General features: G+C 38.8%; 1 protein-coding gene across 1 annotated transcript; it reads right to left on the minus strand.

The window, feature by feature from the left end:
• Nucleotides 1–1,159: 1,159 nt before the first annotated feature.
• LOC121390707 (galactokinase-like) lies at nt 1,160–21,275 on the minus strand. Its single transcript, XM_041522596.1, has 7 exons — nt 21,105–21,275; nt 14,506–14,695; nt 13,108–13,366; nt 12,272–12,453; nt 10,991–11,141; nt 3,324–3,486; nt 1,160–1,504 (listed from the first exon to the last, which is right to left on the minus strand). The coding sequence occupies exons 1-7, from the start codon at nt 21,264–21,266 to the stop codon at nt 1,433–1,435; spliced, it is 1,179 nt and encodes a 392-aa protein (XP_041378530.1). The 5' UTR covers nt 21,267–21,275; the 3' UTR covers nt 1,160–1,432.
• Nucleotides 21,276–23,947: the final 2,672 nt, after the last annotated feature.

The following is a 23,947-nucleotide window of genomic DNA, read 5'->3' on the forward strand; positions in this document are numbered from 1 at the left end:
TTATAATAAATCAGGTCTTCGGATTACACGGAAAAGGTGAGGGTTTTTTAAAGCATTCCTGCAGTGCATCAGCAAAATCATGACACCCATCACAATGTAATATAATCCACCATTCTAAATTTACAAAAAAACACTTTTCCAATGGGTTTTTGACAATCACAGAATCACAGAGCATGGAACCAAATGGTGTTTCCCAAGAAATTTCTCTCAATAACTAATTGAAAAAGCTGTCTTTGAAGCTTCCTTCAATAATACTGACTTGGATACCAATTTTGTGCCACGTGTGTATATATATGGGCTGTCTTTGGAATGTGAAAGAATTTCATCACTGATTTGACATTTCACGTCCTGGAAAAGTCCTTGAATTTTATGTTTTTTCAAGTGTAAGAACCCTGTAAAGATTTCTACCCAATTTTCTACCTCTGCTATCTATAGGTACCCCTACTATCTATAGATAATTATACAATATATGGGTATTTTCTAATCCTATCTTTTGATACCATCTGGCAATGTGTGGGTGCCTAAAGAATGGAGAAAACTTGAGTTGCTTTCTCTTTTAAGAATACTTCACCCGGACTCAATACAAATGCATATTCCCTTACGGGTAGTAGTCTGGTCCAAACATCCCAACAACCAATATGGGATGGCCTGAAAATTCTTCTACCGAGTCCTTCCTGTTCCGGTCAAATAATTGTAAGTTCCTTCTTTTTCCCGAGCAAATCGCACGGAGAATTGTAAGCGGGAAGACTTGGGAGCGTATAAACCCTTGAGGGCCAGGGGTCTCTTCATCTTCATAAATCAAGGCTAATATTCGTTCCTGGTATTCAGCCTTGATACATGTCGTCAAGAAATCGTGCCACAAAATGCTTAAATTTTATTGGATGCGATGAGATCTCATTGCAACGAATTCCAACGCTCCTTATAGATTCCCTTGTTATTGTAAACAAAGATGGCAACGTCAGCGTCCGGTGGTTAATTTTTGATATTGCTTTCAAGATTGTCACATGTTACCGATGCTGTGATTGGTCAGCGATGTCATCGTGTAAGGGACATAATCGGTGTTACAAATTTTCTTCCAATAGAGGGTGCTAGTAGTGGATATCAGTAATCTTGACGACATGTATCAAGGCTGAATACCAGGAACGAATATTAGCCTTGATTTATGAAGATGGAGTCTCTTAGGCTCTGCTAGACAACAAAGCATCCTCTTTGCAAGTCTTTTAACATTGCACTGCGAGATCGCAAAGTTGCGAGAGTTTAGTGAATTAGGCCCCAGGTGAAGTAGAAAAGAAATACTGTAACCGAATGTTTTACACAATATCAAAATAACCCTAACCCAATGCAAGCTACACATACATATATACAAAGTCTGCTTGTGGACCCCACTAAAGCGTACTATTAAGCGAATGTAAAGTTCTTCTTCTTCTCCTCTTCATAACTTCAATGATCGTGCCCCGTCAGCTGGGAGGCATATGTAGAACGTAGGGCTGCCATTGTATTTTTCCTGAAAATAACCAAATCAAGCTTGCAGTTAAAACCAACACTATGATAAAAAGGAAGAGTCGAAATGTCATGAGTATGACACATATTACAAATGAATTACATAAAACATATGCAGTTAAAGGAAGGAATAAATGTTTTATTTAATGACGCACTAAACACATTTTAATTACGGTTATATGGCATAGCCAGACTTATAGTTAAGGACCATACAGATAATGAGAAGAAACTTACCATCAGAAAGCAATGGGCAACTCCTAACTATTGGCAGCAAAGGATCTTTTATATGCAGCATCCCATAGACAGGATTGCACATACCATGACCTTTGATATACCAGTTGTGGAGACCTGGCTGGAACAAGAAATAGCCCAGTGGTCTCTAGACTGACCATGTATCAAGTGTGCAAGTTATCTCTGGGCTATGTCCCATCCCTACTTGCAGTTGAAATGCACACATTTGATAATTCTGACATGTAGTCTTTAAACAATACCCACTTTTCAGAGCAGTATGGGATCTTTTAAATGCACATACCATGGCCTTTGATATATCAATTGTGGGGCACTGGCTGGAACAGGAAAAAACTCATGTGGGTCTGCTGAGGGGGTTTGATCCTACAACCCATTTACCTCAGGCAATCATGCCATAGATGTGCCACCAATTGAGCTAAAGCTACACACACCTCACACACCCATTACAGGCTAAATTTAAGGTGTAAGTGGTCAGCTACATTTTCACAATTCTAGGGGTGCTTGTATGGAAGGTAAAACGAAAACAAAATTTAACATCAGCATATTAAAAAAAAATGCCTGTTTGGTGTCTAACATATGGCTATTTCGATATCTGGTTAATAGACGGAAGAGAAAAGCTGCTGTTACCACATTGGTCACACCAATAAATCAGCAAGTGATCTTTCAAATCTATTTTCCCCCATACACAGAACAGTACATATGGCCTTTGATATGCCAGTCGTGCACTTACCGGCACATGTTAAACTATGGCTATTATCACAAGGGGTAAGCAGGAGGCAACTGGGTTTTTTTGTTGCATACTTACTACCCACAACATGGCTCGAAATTAATGACAGCACCAAAGACAATTCCTGTAATTGAGATATAAATTGCCATAGAAAGTAGAAAGCATCACCAATGGCACTTTTATGCCTTTGGTAAAGCTCCTCAACAATGGCAAAATGTATACACCTTGTGTACATTATCTGCCAATATTTAACATTTGCACATTTGTAATATGTCTACATACAGCAAAATAACCTTTCAGTCATATTTATTTGCTACAAAAGTCGCTTTAAAAACATTTGCCATAGGCAAGCTCAAATTTGCCATCATTGGGCCGTTTCACCCATGGCAATTCTTTAAAAAATTGCTGTGGGAGATAAATTCTCATGTCCGAGCCCTGCACAATAAATCTTTTTACTTGAATGATATATGCTTACAGAAGAAAAAAAAATAGTGGATCCACCACATATAAAATAATATAACAACAGTGACTCCTGTCTATAGCCTGTGACTAATTCTGTAACAATGTGAGCGATTGCTTTTTCTGTTACAGCCCTGAGGGGCAATACCTTAATGTGAGTGTTTGCTTTTTCTGTTACAGCCCTGAGGGGCAGTACCTTAATGTGAGCGATTGCTTTTTCTGTTACAGCCCTGAGGGGCAGTACCTTAATGTGAGCGATTGCTTTTTCTGTTACAGCCCTGAGGGGCAGTACCTTAATGTGAGCGATTGCTTTTTCTGTTACAGCCCTGAGGGGCAGTACCTTAATGTGAGCAATTGTTTTTTCTGTTACAGCCCTAAAGGGCAGTACCTTAATGTGAGCGATTGCTTTTTCTACAGACTCCTTCTTCACCAGGGTGACAGTACACCCCCCGAACCCCCCTCCTGTCATCCGAGACCCGTAAACACCATCCACTTCAAGGGCTGCATCAACCAACTGGTCCAGCTCTGTACAGGAGACTTCGTAATCATCTCTACAATCAAAGAAAGGAATGTTAACAGCACCCCCGCACATTGTTTAGTCACCAGACACTTTGTAATCATCTCTAGAGTCAAAGAAAGGAATATTAACAGCACCCCAGCACATTGTCTAATCTGAATAATACCAGACATTTCGTAAACATCTCTACGATCAAAGGAATGTTAACAGCACCCCAGCACATTGTCTAACCACAAGACACTTTGCAATCAACTCTGCAATCAAAGGAATGTTAACAACACCCCAGCACATTGTCTATAATCACCAGACACTTTGTAATCATCTCTGCAATCAAAGAAAGGAATGTTAAAAGCACCCCGGCACATTGTTTAGTCACCAGACATATCATAATAACCTCTAGAATCAAAGAAAGAAATTCTAATTTATAAGAAAGTTTGACACCACTAGAGTATATTGAGTTATTAATCGTTGGTTATTGGAAGTCCAACATTGGGTAATTCGGACAGTCTTCCGAGAAAACCCACTCAATTTTTGCATTAGCAGCAAGGGATCCTTTATATGCACTTCCCCACAGACAGGACAGGCAATACATGTCATAGGGTACTAGTTAGGATAGGAAAAAACCCCAACCGTTCTACCGAGGAGGTTCGATCCTAGGACCCAAGCACAGATTGTTTAATCAGAGGCTGTTTGGTGTTTGACGTATAATAATGTGACACCTGGTCCCAGCAATAAACAGGGCTAGTTCTGGGTGAGCAGAAAATCTCGCCAAATTATTAATTAGACTTCATAAACTGCAGAAACCCACAGATATTTTTCCATAAAGTATCAATGGTTAAGACCACAATTATTTCTTAAAATCAAAATAACAAGTATTTCCATATATTAAAATAAAATTTGCTATTTGTTTTTAAAATTGGCAAATGGCAAAGTTGGCAAGTGCTAAAGCTAGATCTTTTAATTGAGAACACAGAGGTTTACAACTTTATTTTAACTCTGTGCATACATAATGTTATCATGTCTGTTTTAGCTCACCTGTTGTTGAAAAAAAGTCTTAAACGGACTGGAAGAAGCAAGAAGCAATTAGCCCAAAATTAAAAGATTAGCAATTGGCTAATTTGGTAATGGACAAGATGATCTTTGGGCATTGTCACGGGGATTCTATAATTCCCGTAACTGAATAAAACACAATTATCAAAATATCTCTCCTAACTATATATCTATTAGATCTCTCTGTAACAGGCTGTTAAACCTAGTATGGCTCGTCTCTAGGTATGATCAGAGATACGATCTTATATAAGTATATATAATATAGCACGTTAGTTCTCTAGAAAACACAACAAAAACACAATACACTTTGGAATCTGTATTAATCTACGCTGACAAATGTACAGCCGTAGTATTAAATTAATAACAACAATAATACAACCCAGAACTGATCACTTAATTAGTTAATCTCTAGGTGTCTAGTTACACAATATGCGAATCACTTCACCGTTACACCACACCCACACGTGTGATAATTGAGAAACGCTTCTAGGAGAAGTTAATTAATAAAGGAATTACAACACCATTCCTAACTGGTTAATTTATAATTAACCCTTACTACTCGTTCAGTAACGTGTGATAATTTAGAACGCTTCTTGGGGAACTTAATTAATAAAGGAATTACAGCTCTATTCCTAACGGGTTAATTTTTAATTAACCCTAACTACTCTTCAGTAATCTTGTAACACAGAATTAATACTTATCACAATAAAGACAATAACCTACAGTGTACCTAGGGTCTTCTAGGATGACTGGCTAAGCTTTATATTACCAAATACTCATATAATGTTAGAACAATAAGTCTACGATTTACTTCGTCAGATGACCGAAGACACTGTCTAAAGAATAATGGTATAATACAGTATTAAAATATTTAAGTCACATCAATCACATCAAGGTTATACACAGAGCAGAAATGATATTTACCAAAGTCCAAACGGACTAACGTTCCTCCGGAGCCTTCCTAATCGTTCTCCCAGATCTCTCTAAATTCTAGCTATTTATTCCAAAATCAGAATTGGCCTGAGGGAACAAAGCGGCACCTCACGTATCATCTCATAGTCTACCTCGGTATATTTCTCTCTGATCGTCAGACTACTGACGCCATCGTCGCCAAAATCACGGTCGTCGAAACCGCACTCGCAGAGGTATTACGTAACTACTCGCCACATGGCCTCCACAGCGGGACTAAGTGCATATTGGAAAGTCCGACGTGCGAAGTATTACGTAACAAGTTGTCCACCTGGGCTACGGGCAATAAACTGCACACGGCCCTCTAACACAATTAAAATCGCCACAGGCGAAACAAATTAAGAGCATGTACCGTGACACACCCCCACCTCAAAAAGGATATTTCCTCTACTCTAGGAATAGGGAAATATACTACATTAAAACAAAAAGGGTGCGTTAACCGACGCATACGGGCATTTATAACACATGTAATAATAAGGTGACTACCAGTAATCACACTGAGTCTCTGAGTCCCTGGTATACAAAAATATATATAAACAAACAGAAATAAAGAATGTCAACACATTATCATAACGTTCAACTTCGGGACAGGGCATCAGCGATTACACTGGATGTGCCCTTGATATGTCCAATGGTAATTGGGAATTTCTGCAGACGAAGACTCCATCTCAAAACTCTCTGGTTGGAGGCTTTCATTAGGATGGTCCAGTCCGTCTTCATCTTCTGGGAACAGCACAGCTCCAGCACCCACGTCACTGGCACCCACAGCTAGCTTGAACGGCACTCGGTAGTCTGGTGCTGCCATCACGGGAGACGAGTAGCGCCTCTGCTTGAGACGGTTGAATGACTTCTCGCATTCACCTGACCAATGGAACTTCGTTTCCTTCCTTTTCATCGTCGCACGTTTTCCAGGTTTTCTCCGATAGGCATGCTGTCGAATCTGTGTAGCGTTGGGTTCCAAGCGCACATCTTGGCTTAAGGTGTCGGTAACCGTTGGAAGGTCCCGACAAATGGAAACATTGTCTTGTATCAATGTAGTCAGCTTTGCTCGCTGGGGGTTCAAGTCTGCTAGAATCTGGCCGTTGGCCAACTTGATCTCCGCAGTCTTGACGTCATCACAGGAAATTGAGTGTCTCTCAATTTGGACCGGTCTCTCTGGAACTATCGGCAGTCTGTCAAAATAACCTTTTAGCAAATTGATGTGACAATACCTACTTTTCCTAACCCTATCAGGAGTGTTTATCATATACCCTGTCTCATTAACTCGTTTGTGCACAACATAGGGCCCGAAATACCTGTTCTGCACAGAACCCCGTTTAATGGGAAGGTACAGCAGCACCTTATCCCCTGGTTTAAATTCCCGACTCTTAGCCTTCCTATCAAACACTGATTTTATTTTGCTCTGAGCATGGCTCAGTTGCTTCCTAGCTAGTTCGGTCGCCGGCAACCTCCGATCTCTAACTCTCTTATTTATTAATACTCCCTTGTCCACAGTTAACAAGGTAGTGCGAACTGCCAACAAAATTGGATCAGCCCCCTGCTCTAGTACTAGCTCTTGTCTAATACAAGGTAAGTCCCCTCTATCAAACACAACTGGTTCAATTCCCCTCTGCGGGAGATCAACATGTTCTACCACATTTACTTTGTCAGTTGACTTATCTACCATTTTACTGATAACCTCATCCACTCCAATGTCATGGCTCACACACGTATCAGACAAATCACAAATATCCTCTGCGTCTTGTGCTAACCTACTGGTCATATCCCTAGTCATTACACACGCAGGATATTTAATCTCATCAACCTCACACTCTTCTATTGGTAACGTGCTGTCTTTAATTAACAGTTGGTCACATTTCGGCTGACAACACTGACTAGTCAAATCATTTCCCAACAAAACTCCTATGTTTTCAACAGGCAAGTCCTTCACAACACCCATAACGACTGGTCCCGTCACAAACTTCGAACACAAGAAAACCTTATGTAACCGGACAACCATTTTTTCTCCAGTAACTGAGCTTAAAGCCAAACTACGTCCTATGTCTGAATTTTCAATACCAGCTAAACACTCTTGCGTTATCAGACTCTGACTACACCCGGTATCTCTATAGATTGATATTGCCTTAGGACACAACTCTTGTTTCACATCACAAACCATACCAGTGGACACATACGGGTTTACTTTCTCTGCTATGGGACTAACCATTAACCTTCTCGCTAACGGAGCTGACCTCACTAAACCGACCACTTGCGCATTATCGCGTTTCCTTTTAAAACAATCCCCGATAAGATGGTTATCCTTTTTACAGTAACTGCAATGTGGACGAAAAGTTCGTGCATTGGCTGATAATGCAGGTCTATCCTTACTTTGCCCACCAGGTGCATTCCTTGCCTGACTAGCTGACCAACTAGATGACTCTCCCCGATAGTTACTTTCCCGAGAAAAACCTGGCTGAAATTTCTTCTTATCACCCTGTTGTAAAGAGCTACCCGGTACTGCCTGAGCTTTGTGTATTAACACGTAATCATCTGCCACTATACCTGCCTCCTCTATCTTTTTGACATCACGATCCTCTAAATGAATACGTAAGCTAACCGGTAATCCATTTTTAATGTCCTGTAAGATCAACAACTCCCGTAACTCGGTATATGACTCTACCTGATGAGAAACAACCCATTTATCAAACATCCCTGCCTTCTTAGCCACAAACTCACTATAAGACTGACCCTGCGTTTTTCTCAACTCGCTATACCGTAAACGATAATCCTCAGGTCGTAATTCATAAGCCCTCAACACTGCAGCCGTAACTAAGTCATACTGACTTGCTCGCTCATCACTCATTGAATTATAAGCTATACTAGCCCTCCCCTTAAACTTAGACACGGCTAACAATGTCCACTTAGACTGCGGCCAATTTAGTTGCTTAGCGGCCCGTTCAAAAAGTTGAAAGAACATGTCTACCTCCTCATCGTCAAATACAGGCACTGATCTATAAGCCTCCGACATGTTAAAACCATTTCCTGCCTCACGTCTAACTTCTTCAGTATTCAACTTTAACTCATGTTCCACTTTTAATTTTTCTAACTGGAATTCTCTATCTCTATGTCTATCTTCTCTATCTCTCTCTTCTCTTTCTCTCTCTCTCTCTCTATCCCTATCTTCTTTTTCTCTATCCCTCTCTTCTCTTTCTCTATCGCTGTCTATCTTCTCTATTTCTCTCTTCTCTTTCTCTCTCTCTCTCTCTCCCTCTATCTTCTCTATCCCTATATCTATCTTCTCTGTCCCTATCTTCTTTTTCTCTATCTCTATCTTCTTTCTCTCTATCCCTCTCTTCTCTTTCTCTCTCTCTCTCTCTATCTAATGCACGTTCTTCTCTTTCGTACTCAAGTTTTTTAAAAGCTAATTGTTGTTCCACACTTAACTCATTTATCTCTATCTCTGGAACAATCTCACTGTCTTCCATAACAGGCCTATCACCAAAAACTTCCTGGATAATAATTGTCTTTATATCACCTAAAGTTTTAGCTGATGTTAAATCAATTTCTCGCTCACCCGCGATTTCAACTAACTCGGCCTTACGTGCTCGCTTAATCTCCACTACACTGAGCGTAGGCCTATCCAGCAAATTCTTATCCATGTTTAGATATGACGCACTTAATATTAATTAATTTTCTAGTGAACAACGTGCTACTTCTGGTTAATTTGTAAAATTAATTTATAAAGCCCCCATTTACAAACAATACTTTTTTAAATATGCATGTCCCGTTTCAGATCCCGGACGAGCGCCCCAATTTTCTACTCCTGTCACGGGGATTCTATAATTCCCGTAACTGAATAAAACACGATTATCAAAATATCTCTCCTAACTATATATCTATTAGATCTCTCTGTAACAGGCTGTTAAACCTAGTATGGCTCGTCTCTAGGTATGATCAGAGATACGATCTTATATAAGTATATATAATATAGCACGTTAGTTCTCTAGAAAACACAACAAAAACACAATACACTTTGGAATCTGTATTAATCTACGCTGACAAATGTACAGCCGTAGTATTAAATTAATAACAACAATAATACAACCCAGAACTGATCACTTAATTAGTTAATCTCTAGGTGTCTAGTTACACAATATGCGAATCACTTCACCGTTACACCACACCCACACGTGTGATAATTGAGAAACGCTTCTAGGAGAAGTTAATTAATAAAGGAATTACAACACCATTCCTAACTGGTTAATTTATAATTAACCCTTACTACTCGTTCAGTAACGTGTGATAATTTAGAACGCTTCTTGGGGAACTTAATTAATAAAGGAATTACAGCTCTATTCCTAACGGGTTAATTTTTAATTAACCCTAACTACTCTTCAGTAATCTTGTAACACAGAATTAATACTTATCACAATAAAGACAATAACCTACAGTGTACCTAGGGTCTTCTAGGATGACTGGCTAAGCTTTATATTACCAAATACTCATATAATGTTAGAACAATAAGTCTACGATTTACTTCGTCAGATGACCGAAGACACTGTCTAAAGAATAATGGTATAATACAGTATTAAAATATTTAAGTCACATCAATCACATCAAGGTTATACACAGAGCAGAAATGATATTTACCAAAGTCCAAACGGACTAACGTTCCTCCGGAGCCTTCCTAATCGTTCTCCCAGATCTCTCTAAATTCTAGCTATTTATTCCAAAATCAGAATTGGCCTGAGGGAACAAAGCGGCACCTCACGTATCATCTCATAGTCTACCTCGGTATATTTCTCTCTGATCGTCAGACTACTGACGCCATCGTCGCCAAAATCACGGTCGTCGAAACCGCACTCGCAGAGGTATTACGTAACTACTCGCCACATGGCCTCCACAGCGGGACTAAGTGCATATTGGAAAGTCCGACGTGCGAAGTATTACGTAACAAGTTGTCCACCTGGGCTACGGGCAATAAACTGCACACGGCCCTCTAACACAATTAAAATCGCCACAGGCGAAACAAATTAAGAGCATGTACCGTGACAGGCATTGTATTAAAATGAAGACTGACACCTTCAGGGGTAGCTCTGTGATCAGAAAAGTCTGCCAAATTATCTAAAAAATGCAAAACCTAGAGTTATTTTCCAACAAGATATCAATCATTACACACATTCCCCCCCCCCCCCCCCAAATTAAAATAAAATTTGCAATACCTTAAAACTGTAATATATGGAGGATACTCCACGAGTCTTGTCTTGTCTTGTGATATCATAATTTATCAACAGGATTTTGCAACAGTTGTAAACAATGTCCGTTGAATGTTACTATATTTGGCAGCGGTAGACTCGTTAACTAGCAGAACGACAGTGGGGTGTATGTCACTAGTGATAGGTTTAGTGCTGAAACATACACAGTGAGGTAACAAAAGAAGAGATATCTCCTAGGAGAATATCGCAGGATATATAGCAAATTACTGAACCAGCGATATCTCCTGTAAAAGTCTTTAATGAATGATAAAGTTACCTAACTACCTCAGTGAAATGTGACTTTCGTTCATCAGTTTTCCGAATGTCTTGTAATCGTTACGCTCCAGTGCTTTCGTCGCCTCCTCAGTTCGACGGATCTCGCTGATGACATGGCGGATTCTCCGAAACATCTCCGCGTCCATCTCCGATTTAAACGCTAAAATAAATCACAATTAGTGTTGGCAATCTATTGGAAATTCATCATCAGTTATAACCAGTTTGGACCAACCACGGGAATTTAGGTACGATTTGCTGCAAATGTCACTTTTAACAAAATTGCCATAGGTAGGCTCAAACTGACGTCGGTAGGCCATTTCACCCATTGCAGTGGGAGAACAATTGTGAAGTTTGAGCCCTGCATGGTCCCATGTCTGATGATATTGGGGAAATTAGTGCATTTTAATCATAATTAGGATATTCCGTCTGGCCATTGAATGCTGTAAAATACCACTGTTAAATTAATTTAACAGAAATAGTTAAATATATATATTGAGAATTTTCAAAAAAAGAGTAAAGTTTGTTTTATTTAACGACGCCACTAGAGCACATTGATTTTTTATCTTATCATTGGATGTCAAACATATGGTCATTCTGACACTGTTTTTTTTAGAGGAAACTCGCTGTCGCCACATAGGCTACTCTTTTACGACAGGCAGCAAGGGATCTTTTATTTGCGCTTCCCACAGGCAGGATAGCACAAACCATGGCCTTTGTTGAACCAGTTATGGATCACTGGTCGGTGCAAGTGGTTTACACCTACCCATTGAGCCTTGCTCACTCAGGGTTTGGAGTGGGTATCTGGATTAAAAATCCCATGCCTCGACTGGGATCCGAACCCAGTACCTACCAGCCTGTAGATTGATGGCCTAACCACGACGCCGGTTTGAGAATTTTCAGAGCCACTTTCTTTTGGGATGGGACCTATGTGAGGACCCAAAGAATGCCTGGATAAATGCCTGAATCAGTCAACTTTCTACAATACAATCAGTTACAATTATTCTTATGTACCTGTAAGTAGTACTTTATTAAGATCATGACCTATTGTTGTATTCTCTGGGATAGACCCGACATTTTGCTAATTTTACCTTTAAAACATATTCAATATTTACAAACACATGAAAAAAAATGAAAAACCCACAGCATATTTATATCAATTCCATCATTTAACTATAGGAACATATACAGTTAGAATTAAAAATAAATAAATAAACTGATAAAATATCAAAAGTACTAGCAATACAAAAACAATAAAAAATCAATGATTTAAAATAAAATAAATAAATACACCTGTGAGATCCTTTTCTGTAGCTTCTCGTAAACTTTTCTTCTTCATCAGCGTGGCAGCCCATTCGCACTGGCGTCGACGAGTTGGGTACTCGGAGCCGGTCAGTTCGTGTTTGACGTTTGAGTTTGTGACCAGTATCACAACACTCGGGTCAGCCATGGGCACCAAATGTCCATCGAGTGACCTGCAACAAGTCAAGTCTAGTTACACACGTACCAAGCACAAAACAACAATGTGAAAAACACTTGGATCATTTTCTCTGTTCATAAGACACTTATCTGCAACAAGTTAGTCGAGTAATTCTAGTCAAACATGTACTAAGCCACACAGGCATTTCTGCTGGAAATTGTGGAAGAGGTTTGTACCATAGGGAGCTACATTTTTAGAGTCATGCTACTGCAGAAAATGTATTGGGGGCAAAAAGGAGAGAAGAATATTCACTTAGAGTATGGGATGTGGGTGGTCGACTCCCCAAACTCACCCACCCAACCCGTACAGAAAATAACATTAGGAAAAATTAAGTGAGCATTTTTTGTTAATAATTCCAGTTTGGCTTGACGCAAGAAAAAAAAAAAAAAAAAAAAAAAAACTTTTTTAAAACGGTTAAAATGTTCTGCTTTTATGTACAATTGCTGCTCAAAACACACAATATGCTTTTTTATTATTAGCTTCATGAGCAGCTTCTGTTTTCATCTTAAAGAATTTATTAACAAGTTCTAGTTTTTGCTTCAAGATTAAAATTTAAGAAGCAAAGATTGCTTCATACTCCACTTGTAAAATAAAAAAATTTAAGCCTTAAACAGTGACATTAAATTAATCATTAACTATAAGTATGTACCTGCAGTCTATCAACAGGGCGTGTCCTGCTTTCCCCATCACGGCGATGTACTGATCCATGATACCGCACGGCATGCCGGCAAAATCGTGTTCCGCTTTCTGACACGCCAACACCTTCTGCATGGGCTTCACCTCGCCTGCAGTCTCCGAGACCTGCTCCAGAAACATGTAGGTGGCGACCTCTATGGAGGCAGAGCTCGACACTCCCCCGCCAATTGGCACTGACGTCAAAATCACGGCATCGAAGGAAGGGACCTTTCCTAGAAGTAAAGGTTTAGTTTTGTTTAAGGACGCCGCAAGAGCACATTGATTTATTAATCATCGGCTGTTGTCAAACATTTGGCAATTTTGACCTATAGTCTTAGAGAAGAAACCTGCTACATTTGTCCATTAATAGCAAGGCATATTTTACAGGACAGCACATAGCCTTTGATATACCGGTCATGGTTGACTGGCTGGGACGAGAAATAGTCCATTGGGCCCACAGATATAGGGATTGATCCCAGACCGATCGCACATCAAGCGAGCGCTTTATCACTGGGCTACATGTCACACCTTTTCCTACAAGTAAACATAAAGCAAGAAATTTACAGTGCAATATGAAGGAATAAAATGTAGCATTAAATGATGTACATGTATGTACTCAATATAGTTTTATTTACAGCTATACGGCAACCAAACTAGTTTATGACCCATAAATATCATTACTGTGACCCTTACCTCAAAGTAGTAACTGATTAAAATGGTATCTTTCATGGCTCATTTTTAGTACAATTAATGAGATGTTTTTACAACATCCCTAATTTCACATAAAATTTTAGTACTTTTTTTTAAACACAGGTACCCCATACATGTTTCAAGTACAAAGCTACAGTACTTGACACAGTGGTACTAGATGAAATAAAACCGCATACATTTTTTGCCTAGATAAAACTAATTTACAACAAACTCTCACGTTTATCACCAATAGCAGGACTTGTGGTATTAACTGCTCTTGAACTTTGACCCAGCTAGAAGTTATTTGGCTTAATACTACCTATAGCAATACATGTCCCCTACCGGGCCCAACATATTTTCTTATCTACTGAGTTCATGGGCCATAACTCTGTAAAAAAAAAAGGGTAAATCACCATGAAATTTAAAACCTGACCTGCAACAATACATGTTAAAGGTCTCAATATCTCAAGGCAGTTTTACTATATATAGACAATACCTATAAAATTGGCAACCACATGTCCCCTACTGGGCCCAACATATTTTCTTATCTCCTGAGTTCATGGGCCATAACTCTGTAAAACAATATATGGGTAAATCACCATGAAAATTAAAACCTGACCTGCAACAGTACATGATAAAGGACTCAATATCTCAAGGCAGTTTTACTATATATAGTCAATACCTATAAAGTTGGCGACCACACCCTTGACGTAGTTTGCCCAGTGAGGTTTTCCTGGTGTCAGTGGTGAATCAGCTGATGGGCAGGGAAACTCAACGGACTTGGGTTCATCGACTCCATTGGCCAACGTCAACACACGACAGGTTCCACTTGTGGTTTTATTACCCACAACAACGGTTACCATAGGCAGTGCCTAATAATGAAAAACAAAAAAAGTGTTCATTAAATATTTTTTTAGCATGTTACATATATACGGTACTAGGTCAAGGCCAGTTAATAGTATATGTAGGTAAATGTCAGGGGTATGTGATTACTTGTGGGTTTAAAAATCAATTAATCAGTGTTCTTGCTGGTTGAAAATTAAAGGAGGGCAGCCACGCGACAACGCATCAAACCCTTAAAAAAAATATACATATATACTTTTTTTTAATGCAAAGCTTGGTTGCTGTATATCGATGTGTGTTGTTCGACTTTGTGGAAAGACCTACCTCCTTATTTTTGTCGCTCAGTATCCAGGTCTCAAACTTAAGAATTTGTCTTGAACACCAATTTGTTTTTAAAATGCCATGGGTGAAATGACCCACAGATGGCAATTTTGACCATGCCTACAGCAATGTTTTTAAAAGTTACTTTAACAGAAAATAAACATGACTGAAAGGTTATTTTGCTGAATGTAGACATATTTCAAATGTACAAATGTTATATACTGGCAGATAATGTACACCGAGACGTATACATTTTGCCATCATTGAGGAGTTTTACTGATGGCATTTTTGTACTGTCGGTGATGTTCCCGACCTATGGCAATTTATATCTCAATGATGGCAACTACCACCAGTACCGTTGTTAAGTTCGAGCCCTGAGTAGCTAGCCTATACAAAAAAGTTGGAATGATGTACAAGCTGACTCATCTTTTGTGTTCCGTTAGTTGAACATTAATTTAATGTACAGTCATTTGTTACACTGGACAGGTACATTCATGTATGTACTATGGTTTGGCTGGATTTTAATGTTTTTACAACTTGTAAGTGAAAGCATCTTGGAGGTGAAAGGAAGGAAATGTTTTATTTAATGACACACTCAACACATTTTATTTATGGTTATATAAATCAAAATATGAGACATTATGTACATACATATACATGTATTTAAAACAGGTTCATGTACACAATGTCATGCAGCAGGGCTAACTCTGGCACTCGCCAAATTCGCCACTTGCAAATTTTAAAAACAACTGGCAAATGTTTATTTAATTTGGCAAACTAATTTCATGAAATAATTGATATTTTGTTAGAAAATAACTGGGTTTCTGGAAATTTTAAAGTTTAGTTTACATAATTTGGCGACATTTTGTGGCCTATGTGACCCAGTCTTATTAAACATGATACGATAACTAGAGGATACTCCCCACGTGTCTTGTGATATTGTAATTTATCAGCACGAGTTGATAAAAGTATGAAATCAGAGACTTGCCGAGGATTTTTATACTTTTATCAACGAGTGCTGATCAATTATGATATCACAAGACATGAGAGGGGTATTCTATTTATCGTCCATTATCATTCTTTTCATTTGCGACAATTGTAAACAATGTCAATAATGTGGGTTGAATGTCACTATATTTGGCAGCGGTAGACTCGTTAACTAGCAGAATGACAGTGGCGTGATGTCACTAATGACAGGTTTAGTACTCCAACATACACAGTGACGTAACAAAAAGAAGATATTACAAATTATTGTGCCAGCGATATCTCCTACAAAAGCCTTTAATGGATGATAATAGGTAATATTATATTATTATTGGCGTTTCTGAAAATACTAAATATTTTCTTGTGTGTGCAATGTATTGCAAATCCCAAGAAAATTGTGCCGAAACTTGGCTAATGTGTTTCACCCAATTGGAGCCATCCAAAGGAGAAAACCTAGAATCTGGGATTTTGTAATCCCCTCTGTGTACAACAACACACACACACACACACCCAACCCCTGCAATTGCCCACAGCAATCTGCAAACCTGTGGAAATTGCCATGGAGTTTTTAATTCTCTATGGAATTTTTTTGCCTTTAACTATAACTATTCAGGGTTTTTTTCAACAGTATGTTTTTTTTGCCGTGGACATTTTCTTAAAGGGGCACGCCCTAGTTGTTAACCATTACGCCGTTGGTTTTTGCTATTAAACCCATTTTCTCACAAATAAAATTTTACATTTTATTATTTAGAATATACATTTCCATTCACCTGAAGTGTTTTGGGGTAATCCTGGTGTTTGTAATACCACAAAATGCATTTTTCATATTTCTTAAAAACGCATGCGCGTCTGAGAAAAAAACGTTAAGCAGACAAGGTGTAATCTATTTTTTGAGGAGATCTTCCCGTTTCATCATCACAGACGTTGGTATACCCGTTATCATTTTGGTTCGGTTTGTTTTCTCGTGCACAGTTCGCGCAATCAACATCCGATTTGTTGTTGTTTGCTTGTTCATTTGTGAGGTTTTTCTTCACAGTTCATTAACAATAAAGTTCAGACAAGTAAGTATCTCAATACAAAACGTTACAAACCCGTAAAACCAATAATTTTGCTAAGTCTTACGATATCTGGAGAGGGGATACAACCTTGGGGGGGGGGTATGGGGCACAAGCTATAGAGTTACCTTTATTTAAATAGAGTAGGACAAGAAAAACCTTACATTTTCGTCCTGGGGAAGGGAAGTGCCTCCCCACCTCTGGTTCCTACAGACTGTACTACTACTACTACTACCAATAATAATAAACGGTGCATCTATTTGCTAATAACAATAGGTTAGCCACTAGTACCCGGTGCCGAATAGCAAATGTAGGCTAATTGCGGTTTATATATAAAATTTATTATTTCAAACACTTTAGTATAGTCAACATGGTCAGTGACGGACTATCATTGTCGTCTTATTCCGATTCAAGTATCATGATTGCTGCAGCAGCCACTTCCTTAACAGAAGCACCCATGTTGGTAAAGTAACTTCCTGTTCCAAACTCATTCCTTTCGCTGTCCAGAACAGAACAGTTGGAACATGCCCAGGAGAGGTGAAAGGAACGCACCCCAAGTCTGTGTGCACTCTGGGAAATTCGTCGTGACATAGGCATTTCTGTGCTTCGAGCAACATCTACCAGTGACATCAGAATACTAATTTTCAAAATTATTTCAAGTGATTGGGTCACGGGGATTCCCATGGTATTTATCGATATAAAACCAGCTTTTTCACTATGTTTTAAAAAAACGTGATCTAAGTGTGTTACAGTTTTGTAGATTAACCAAAATTAGAATTAATTTTTGCAGGCTGAAACTAGGGCGTGCGACTTTAATTGCAGGGTTACTTTGTCAGTGACCCCCCCCCCCCCCCCCCCCCCCCCCCCCCCCCCCACACACACACACTTTCTTCTGCCTCTGAGTGTACAGATTAAAAAAATGTTGGATGCCAGACTTTGCAATTTTTAGGTGAAACATGGTCACTCTAGTTGGGGTCTTTAATTTATATGCATTTTCCCACACAGGGTGGCACATACCACAGCCTTTCTTGGGCACTGGTTTGGACATTAAGAAAAAAAACCTTTCAGATTATGGCTTCCCGGAGGGGTATTCTTGAGCATTAAAATAAATTGTGTTTATTTTAATGAACTATGGCCATTAAGGGGATTCGATTCTTTGACTTCTGGCTTCAGATAGATCATCATCCTGTCCCGCCTCCACACGCCCCATAACATTTGTCATCAGCTTACATGATCATCAATATATTTTATTTTCAATCCTCAGCCTTTTCTCAGAAAATACGGAACTCTTTCCCTCTTTCCATCGAATAAAAAAGTATCGTCAACGTCCCTAACTGTGTTATGCTTCAAATTCTGTTCACTTTGTTTTCTTGTGCATGGTTCGCGCAATCAACATCCGATTTGTTGTCATCGGCATATCGTTCATTTATGAGGTTTTTCTTCACAGTTCAGGAACATTTTTATAAACAATAAAGTTGAGAAAAGTAAGTATCTAAATACAAAAATTTACAAACCCCATAAACCATTAATTTTACTAAGTCGTTTTTGTTTATTCCTTAAAATTACCAATATCGGATCCACATGACTCGTAGAAATTGACTTAAAATGGAGAAAGATAATTAACATTCGGTGCGTGTCACATGACCTCACACGTGCCAGATCAACAAAGCCAAAGAATTTAATTTTTATGATTTTTAAGACACCTGTTGTGAGAATTTGTTTTCAATTATTATATTCAATCTGCAAAGGTATGCTACATTTTTGTGCCTCTATTGTAGTGAATAGTATTCATAATCCATTCATAACAGTTGTAAATAATTTTGAGTATATAAATTTTGTTAATTTAGAATCAGTTCCTTAAAAAAATTATATTTTACAAACTATGCGCAGGTATGGAGTCATAATGGACGTAATGCCTATCAGTATTGACATCAAGTGTGAGCGATGTGTGTTGAGGGGGGAGTATGTAGTAGTGTTGGTATAAAGTGCTCCTACTGGCAGTAGCTAGTGGGAATTTCATTATTAGCTCCCTATCAACACTACTACATTGAAATGCATGCACCTGAACGCAGTTAGAAACGTCGCACTTTTTCCTGTTTACTGTAGGGTGTTTCACTTTTATTTACTAGTACGGATCGCGGACACTTTTTAAATATGACAAGAATGATATTGATTGTTTGTTATACTGAGGAAATACCTTTAAAAGAATTAAAAGAATTTAAAAAAAAAAAATTCAATTAGCAATGACCCCCAAAATTAAAATTTGTAATCAGGGTAGGTAACTCCGTTTTGCAAAAAAAAAAAAGAAAAAAAGTTTGGCACACTCATTTGTGCATTACAAATGAACATTACCATCATCGTCATATGCTACATGTAGTAATCAGTAACTCCTCATTCGTTACCCGCATTATCACAGCATTCAATTGTACAGAGTAAAGAGCATCAATCGGCCATGGAAAAAGTGATATACAGGTCAATGGTCAATATGTAAGAGAACAAAATGTGTACCATTAATGTTGTATCTCTGTCAAAATGTCAACTTGTGTGTGTGTGTTATATGCGAGATAGAGACAAGAGAGAAATGAGACAGTGAGAGAGGAAAAGAAGGACAGAGCAAGAGAGATAACAGATGTATGTTAGGTTTTGGGAAATTGAGTTAACTTTATAATTACAAAATTTGAAATAATTAGAGAATGCTTCATTGTTGGTTGTATGGCTTATTAGCTAAGTCTGTCTTTGATTTTTAAAACATAAGTTAGTGGCATTAAAAAACAAAATTACATCACCCATGCTGTGTTATTGAGACAATTATATACACATTTAGTACTGTTGTTGTCAAAGGTGTGCAAACAGTGGTTTAACTGGTGAAACGAAAAGTTGTAGAATACATGTAGTTAGGATTTTAAAAAGTTTTTTTTACACATTAAGTATATAGTCAAAGTTGACATTTTTACCTGGGTACCACTTTAATAGATTACAGCCAGTGCTCCACAACTGGTGTAACAAAGGCTGTGGTGTGTACAATTCTGTCTGTGGAATGGAGCATATAAAAGATCCCTTACTGCTAATCGAAAAGAGTAGCCCATGAAGTGGCAACAGCAGGTTTCCTCTCACAATATCTGTGTGGTTCTTAACCATGTCTGACGCCATATAACCGTAAATAAAATGTGTCGAGTGGATTGTTAAATAAAACATTTCCTTCCTTCCTTCCTTCCACTTTAATAGTTAATATTTTGACTTGACATTTTTTCCAGTGACATTTTGTCCTACATCCGTTAATTATAAAGATGTGGTTATAGGGATTAATTTTTTGTGATTCCCTAACAACAGATGTGTCAGGGCCACAATAAATGTATTCATAATAACAAATCATTGAAAATGTAAACAAATATCTGCCATCTTGGATTGTAGTAAACACACAAACAGGAAGATGTTGTTAACGGGCGATCACAGTTATACAATAAATCAAAACATCTAAATTTTGTCATGTACTGCAAGAGTAATAAATTAATTATAATTACCTCACAAAAATAAATACTTGCAATAACGCCATCAACACTATTTTTCAATAATTAAATGCGATATCGCTACTTTTTCACTTTGCCACTGAATAAAACGTAAAGTGGCAAGTAACACGAGTTCTATATTTGTTATAAAGTTTTATCCATGTATTTTATACCTGTTACAAGTACTGGTATTCTTCCAATATTAAACAATAAATGTTTTATAGACGTTAACTAACATGTGCTTTTCAAACCTTGCATTCGGCAATGGTGTAACAGATGTGAGTGGCCCTACCAGTCTTCCAGTGCGGTCTCTATTACTAGAATGGTCAAATCATTGGACCCAAATTGTTGATTTTTTACGTTAAATGATTACAATCTATTGTTTCAACTTTCACGTATCGTAGCTGAAAAATGTAGAATAATATTTCCGTAAATATCGTATTCGTGTTTTTGTTAGGTGAACGCAGTTTGGGACGTCGATGGTACGCTACTTTAGTCGTGTTTCGCTTTATTCAATTATTCAATTTATTGCAATTCCTTCTTTTATAACCATGCATTTGCCACCCACTCACCATGGGGAAGACGAACCCTTCGTTGTAATCGGTGTGTTCACCAATTAAATTGACCCTGCCTGGGGCGCACGCTGCCACTTGTGGGTCACATCCAAACTTCTTTTTAAAGGCAACACTCGCATCACGCAAAAGACATTCCACCTCCGGAATGGCAGTGGCCATGTTTTTATGTTGTTGATTCTTCCGTTCTGTACATTTCCTCCTTTTTGCAAAGTGCCCCGTGTTCAGTAAGAAATTTCCGTGGCCTACTCCTAGATCGCTAGAGAAAAGTTTGGTTTGCTTAACGACACCACTAGAGCACATTTATTAATTAATCATTGGCTATTGGATGTCAGTGGGGACATATAGAGAATAAGTACTACATTGGTCGATGCGTGATATCACTTATCTTACTTCTTCCATTGCGGGGGCGGGACGTAGCTCGTGGTACAGCGCTCCCCTGATGCGCGATCGATCTAGGATCGATCCCCGTCGGTGGGCCCATTGGGCTATTTCTCGTTCCAGTCAGTACTTCACAACTGGTGTAACATAGGCCGTAGTATGTACTATCCTGTCTGTGGGATGGTGCATATAAAAGACCCCTTGCTGCGAATCGGAAAAGAGTAAGGTTCCATGAAGTGGCGATAGCGGGTTTCCTCTCTCAATATCTGTGTGGTCCTTAACTATATGTCCGACGCCATATAACCGTAAATAAAATGTATTGAGTGCGTTGTTAAATAAAACATTTCCTTCCTTCCTTCCTTCCTCCAATGAGTATCAAACAAGGTATTAGAAAAATAATATCTAACAGATATTATTGTATAATTTTCTATTTCTTACATATTCCCAAAAAGAAAATTTATTTGCATGCGTAATATCAATTGTTCAACCACCACGATAACAACCACCACCATCACCACCACCACCCAATTCCTGCAGCACAAGTAAAAGCAAAAGAAAAAAAGAAAAAAAAGAAAAGAAAAAGAAGAAACAAACAAAACAATCCTCCATTGGTGGCAGTATCTAAGACAAATAATATCTAACGGACATGGGTGTACATACAGTATTCTATTTCTTACACATTCCCCAAAAGAAATTTAAATACTATTTCTCAAATTCAACTTACTAGTATTTGCATGTGTGTTATTGACACCCCCCCCCCCCCCCCTCCAAATTTCCTGATTTTAATTAGATTAAGTTAAACACAAAATCTTTAAAATAATCTTTTTTTAATAATCTTTTGCTGCCGATAACAGAGCTGGCAGGTGCGAATGGGGCTTATTAGTGCTGGTTGAGACAGTACAATATTGTCTGACAAAACAACAACAACAACAACAACAACAGCAACAACAAGAAAAAAAAGAAAAGTAAAAAGTAAACAAAAAACAAAAAACAAATAAAGTTTAGGACACAACAAAATTAATCCGACCAAACAAGTTTTTATTATACTTTGAATTGTGTATACACGTATGTGTTTGATCTCTCTCTCTCTCTCTCTCTCTCTCTCTCTCTCTCTCTCTCTCTCTCTCTCTCTCTCTCTCTCTCTCTCTCTCTCTCTCTCTCTCTCTCTCTCTCTCTCTCTCTCTCTCTCTCTCTCTCTCTCTCTCTCTCTCTCTCTCTCTCTCTCTCTCTCTCTCTGTCTCTGTCTCTCTCTCTCTCTCTCTCTCTCTCTCTCTCTCTCTCTCTCTCTCTCTCTCTCTCTCTCTCTCTCTCTCTCTCTCTCTCTCTCTCTCTCCGTCTCTGTCTTTGTGTGTCTATCTGGCCGTCTCTTCGTTTGCATGCTATTTATTTTCTCTCTGTCTGTCTCTCTGTCAGTTACTGTGTCCGTAAAACCGGCATCTGTAACCGTATTATTTCAATGTCACTCATGATCATGACTACTTTCAGGCGTCGCATGCATCAACGCCATAGTTTCACGGGCTGTGAGACACAGCCCCTCAGCGTCATCCTTCTGTAGAACTTTCGTATTTGCCGACGATGAAGCTTTGTAGTGTTTAATCGACTGGGCAATAAAGATCGTATTCAGTATCTTGGCCTTTAAGTCCTGTTTGGCGGGAAAATCAATCACGTGCTTCAGTTCTAGACCAACCAAACTTCCGAAAAGGGTGTCGTCTGAATTCTTCTCGTCCATCTGCTTCTGCATGGACGACACTACAGATAGAAGCACGTCGCTCGAGTGTTTTTCACGTTTTGTTGCCAAATCATCTGAACTCTCGTCGTAACGTAACTTTCGTTTGCGTTCTGGCATAATGTTGTCGGTAGATAATGAACTGTATTCGCCATTGGCTGTTAGTGGTATCGCTTCAACTGAGCTTTTCTTCTGAAAGTATTAAAAACAAAATATTAGATCAATGAAACTGGTTTAATAACTTGAGTTTTAGCCAAACACATTCCGATTCACTGGCGTAACCAGGATTTTATAGGGGGCAACCTTGGGGTGTGTGTGTGTGTGTGTCTGGGTGCGGGGGTACCCACACTATCTTTTAATAAGAGGTGTTATAGGATGATTTATAAAATCTAATAGTTTTAAACAAAAGAAGTTTGCTTGAGGGGATGGCCCCCATGCCCCCCCCCCCCCTCAGAGAGAGAGAGAGGGGGGGGGGGGGGGGGCTTATCACGACTATTATTAAATCCAATACCAGCCTCGGTGGTGTCGTGGTTAAGCCATCGAACATACGGCTGGTAGGTACAGGGTTCGCAGCCCGGTAACGGCTCCCACCCAGAGCGAGTTTTAAAGACTCAGTGGGTAGGTGTAAGACCTCTACACTCTCTTCTTTCTCACTAACAACTAATCCACTGTCCTGGACAGACAGACCAGATAGCTGAGATGTTTGTCCAGGAAATCGTGCTTGAACCGTAATTGG

The sequence above is a fragment of the Gigantopelta aegis genome, chromosome 15 (genome assembly GCF_016097555.1).
Source record: "Gigantopelta aegis isolate Gae_Host chromosome 15, Gae_host_genome, whole genome shotgun sequence".
Lineage (NCBI taxonomy): Eukaryota > Metazoa > Mollusca > Gastropoda > Neomphalida > Peltospiridae > Gigantopelta > Gigantopelta aegis.

Coding starts and splice junctions, on each gene's coding strand:
- LOC121390707 (XM_041522596.1), bottom strand. CDS start 21,266: ATGGCCACTGCCATTCCGGAGGTGGAATGTCTTTTGCGTGATGCGAGT. Junction 13,367..14,505: donor TGTGGTCGCCAACTTTATAG/GTATTGACTATA, acceptor CTTTACTTCTAG/GAAAGGTCCCTTCCTTCGAT. Junction 12,454..13,107: donor GCCCTGTTGATAGACTGCAG/GTACATACTTAT, acceptor GACTTGTTGCAG/GTCACTCGATGGACATTTGG.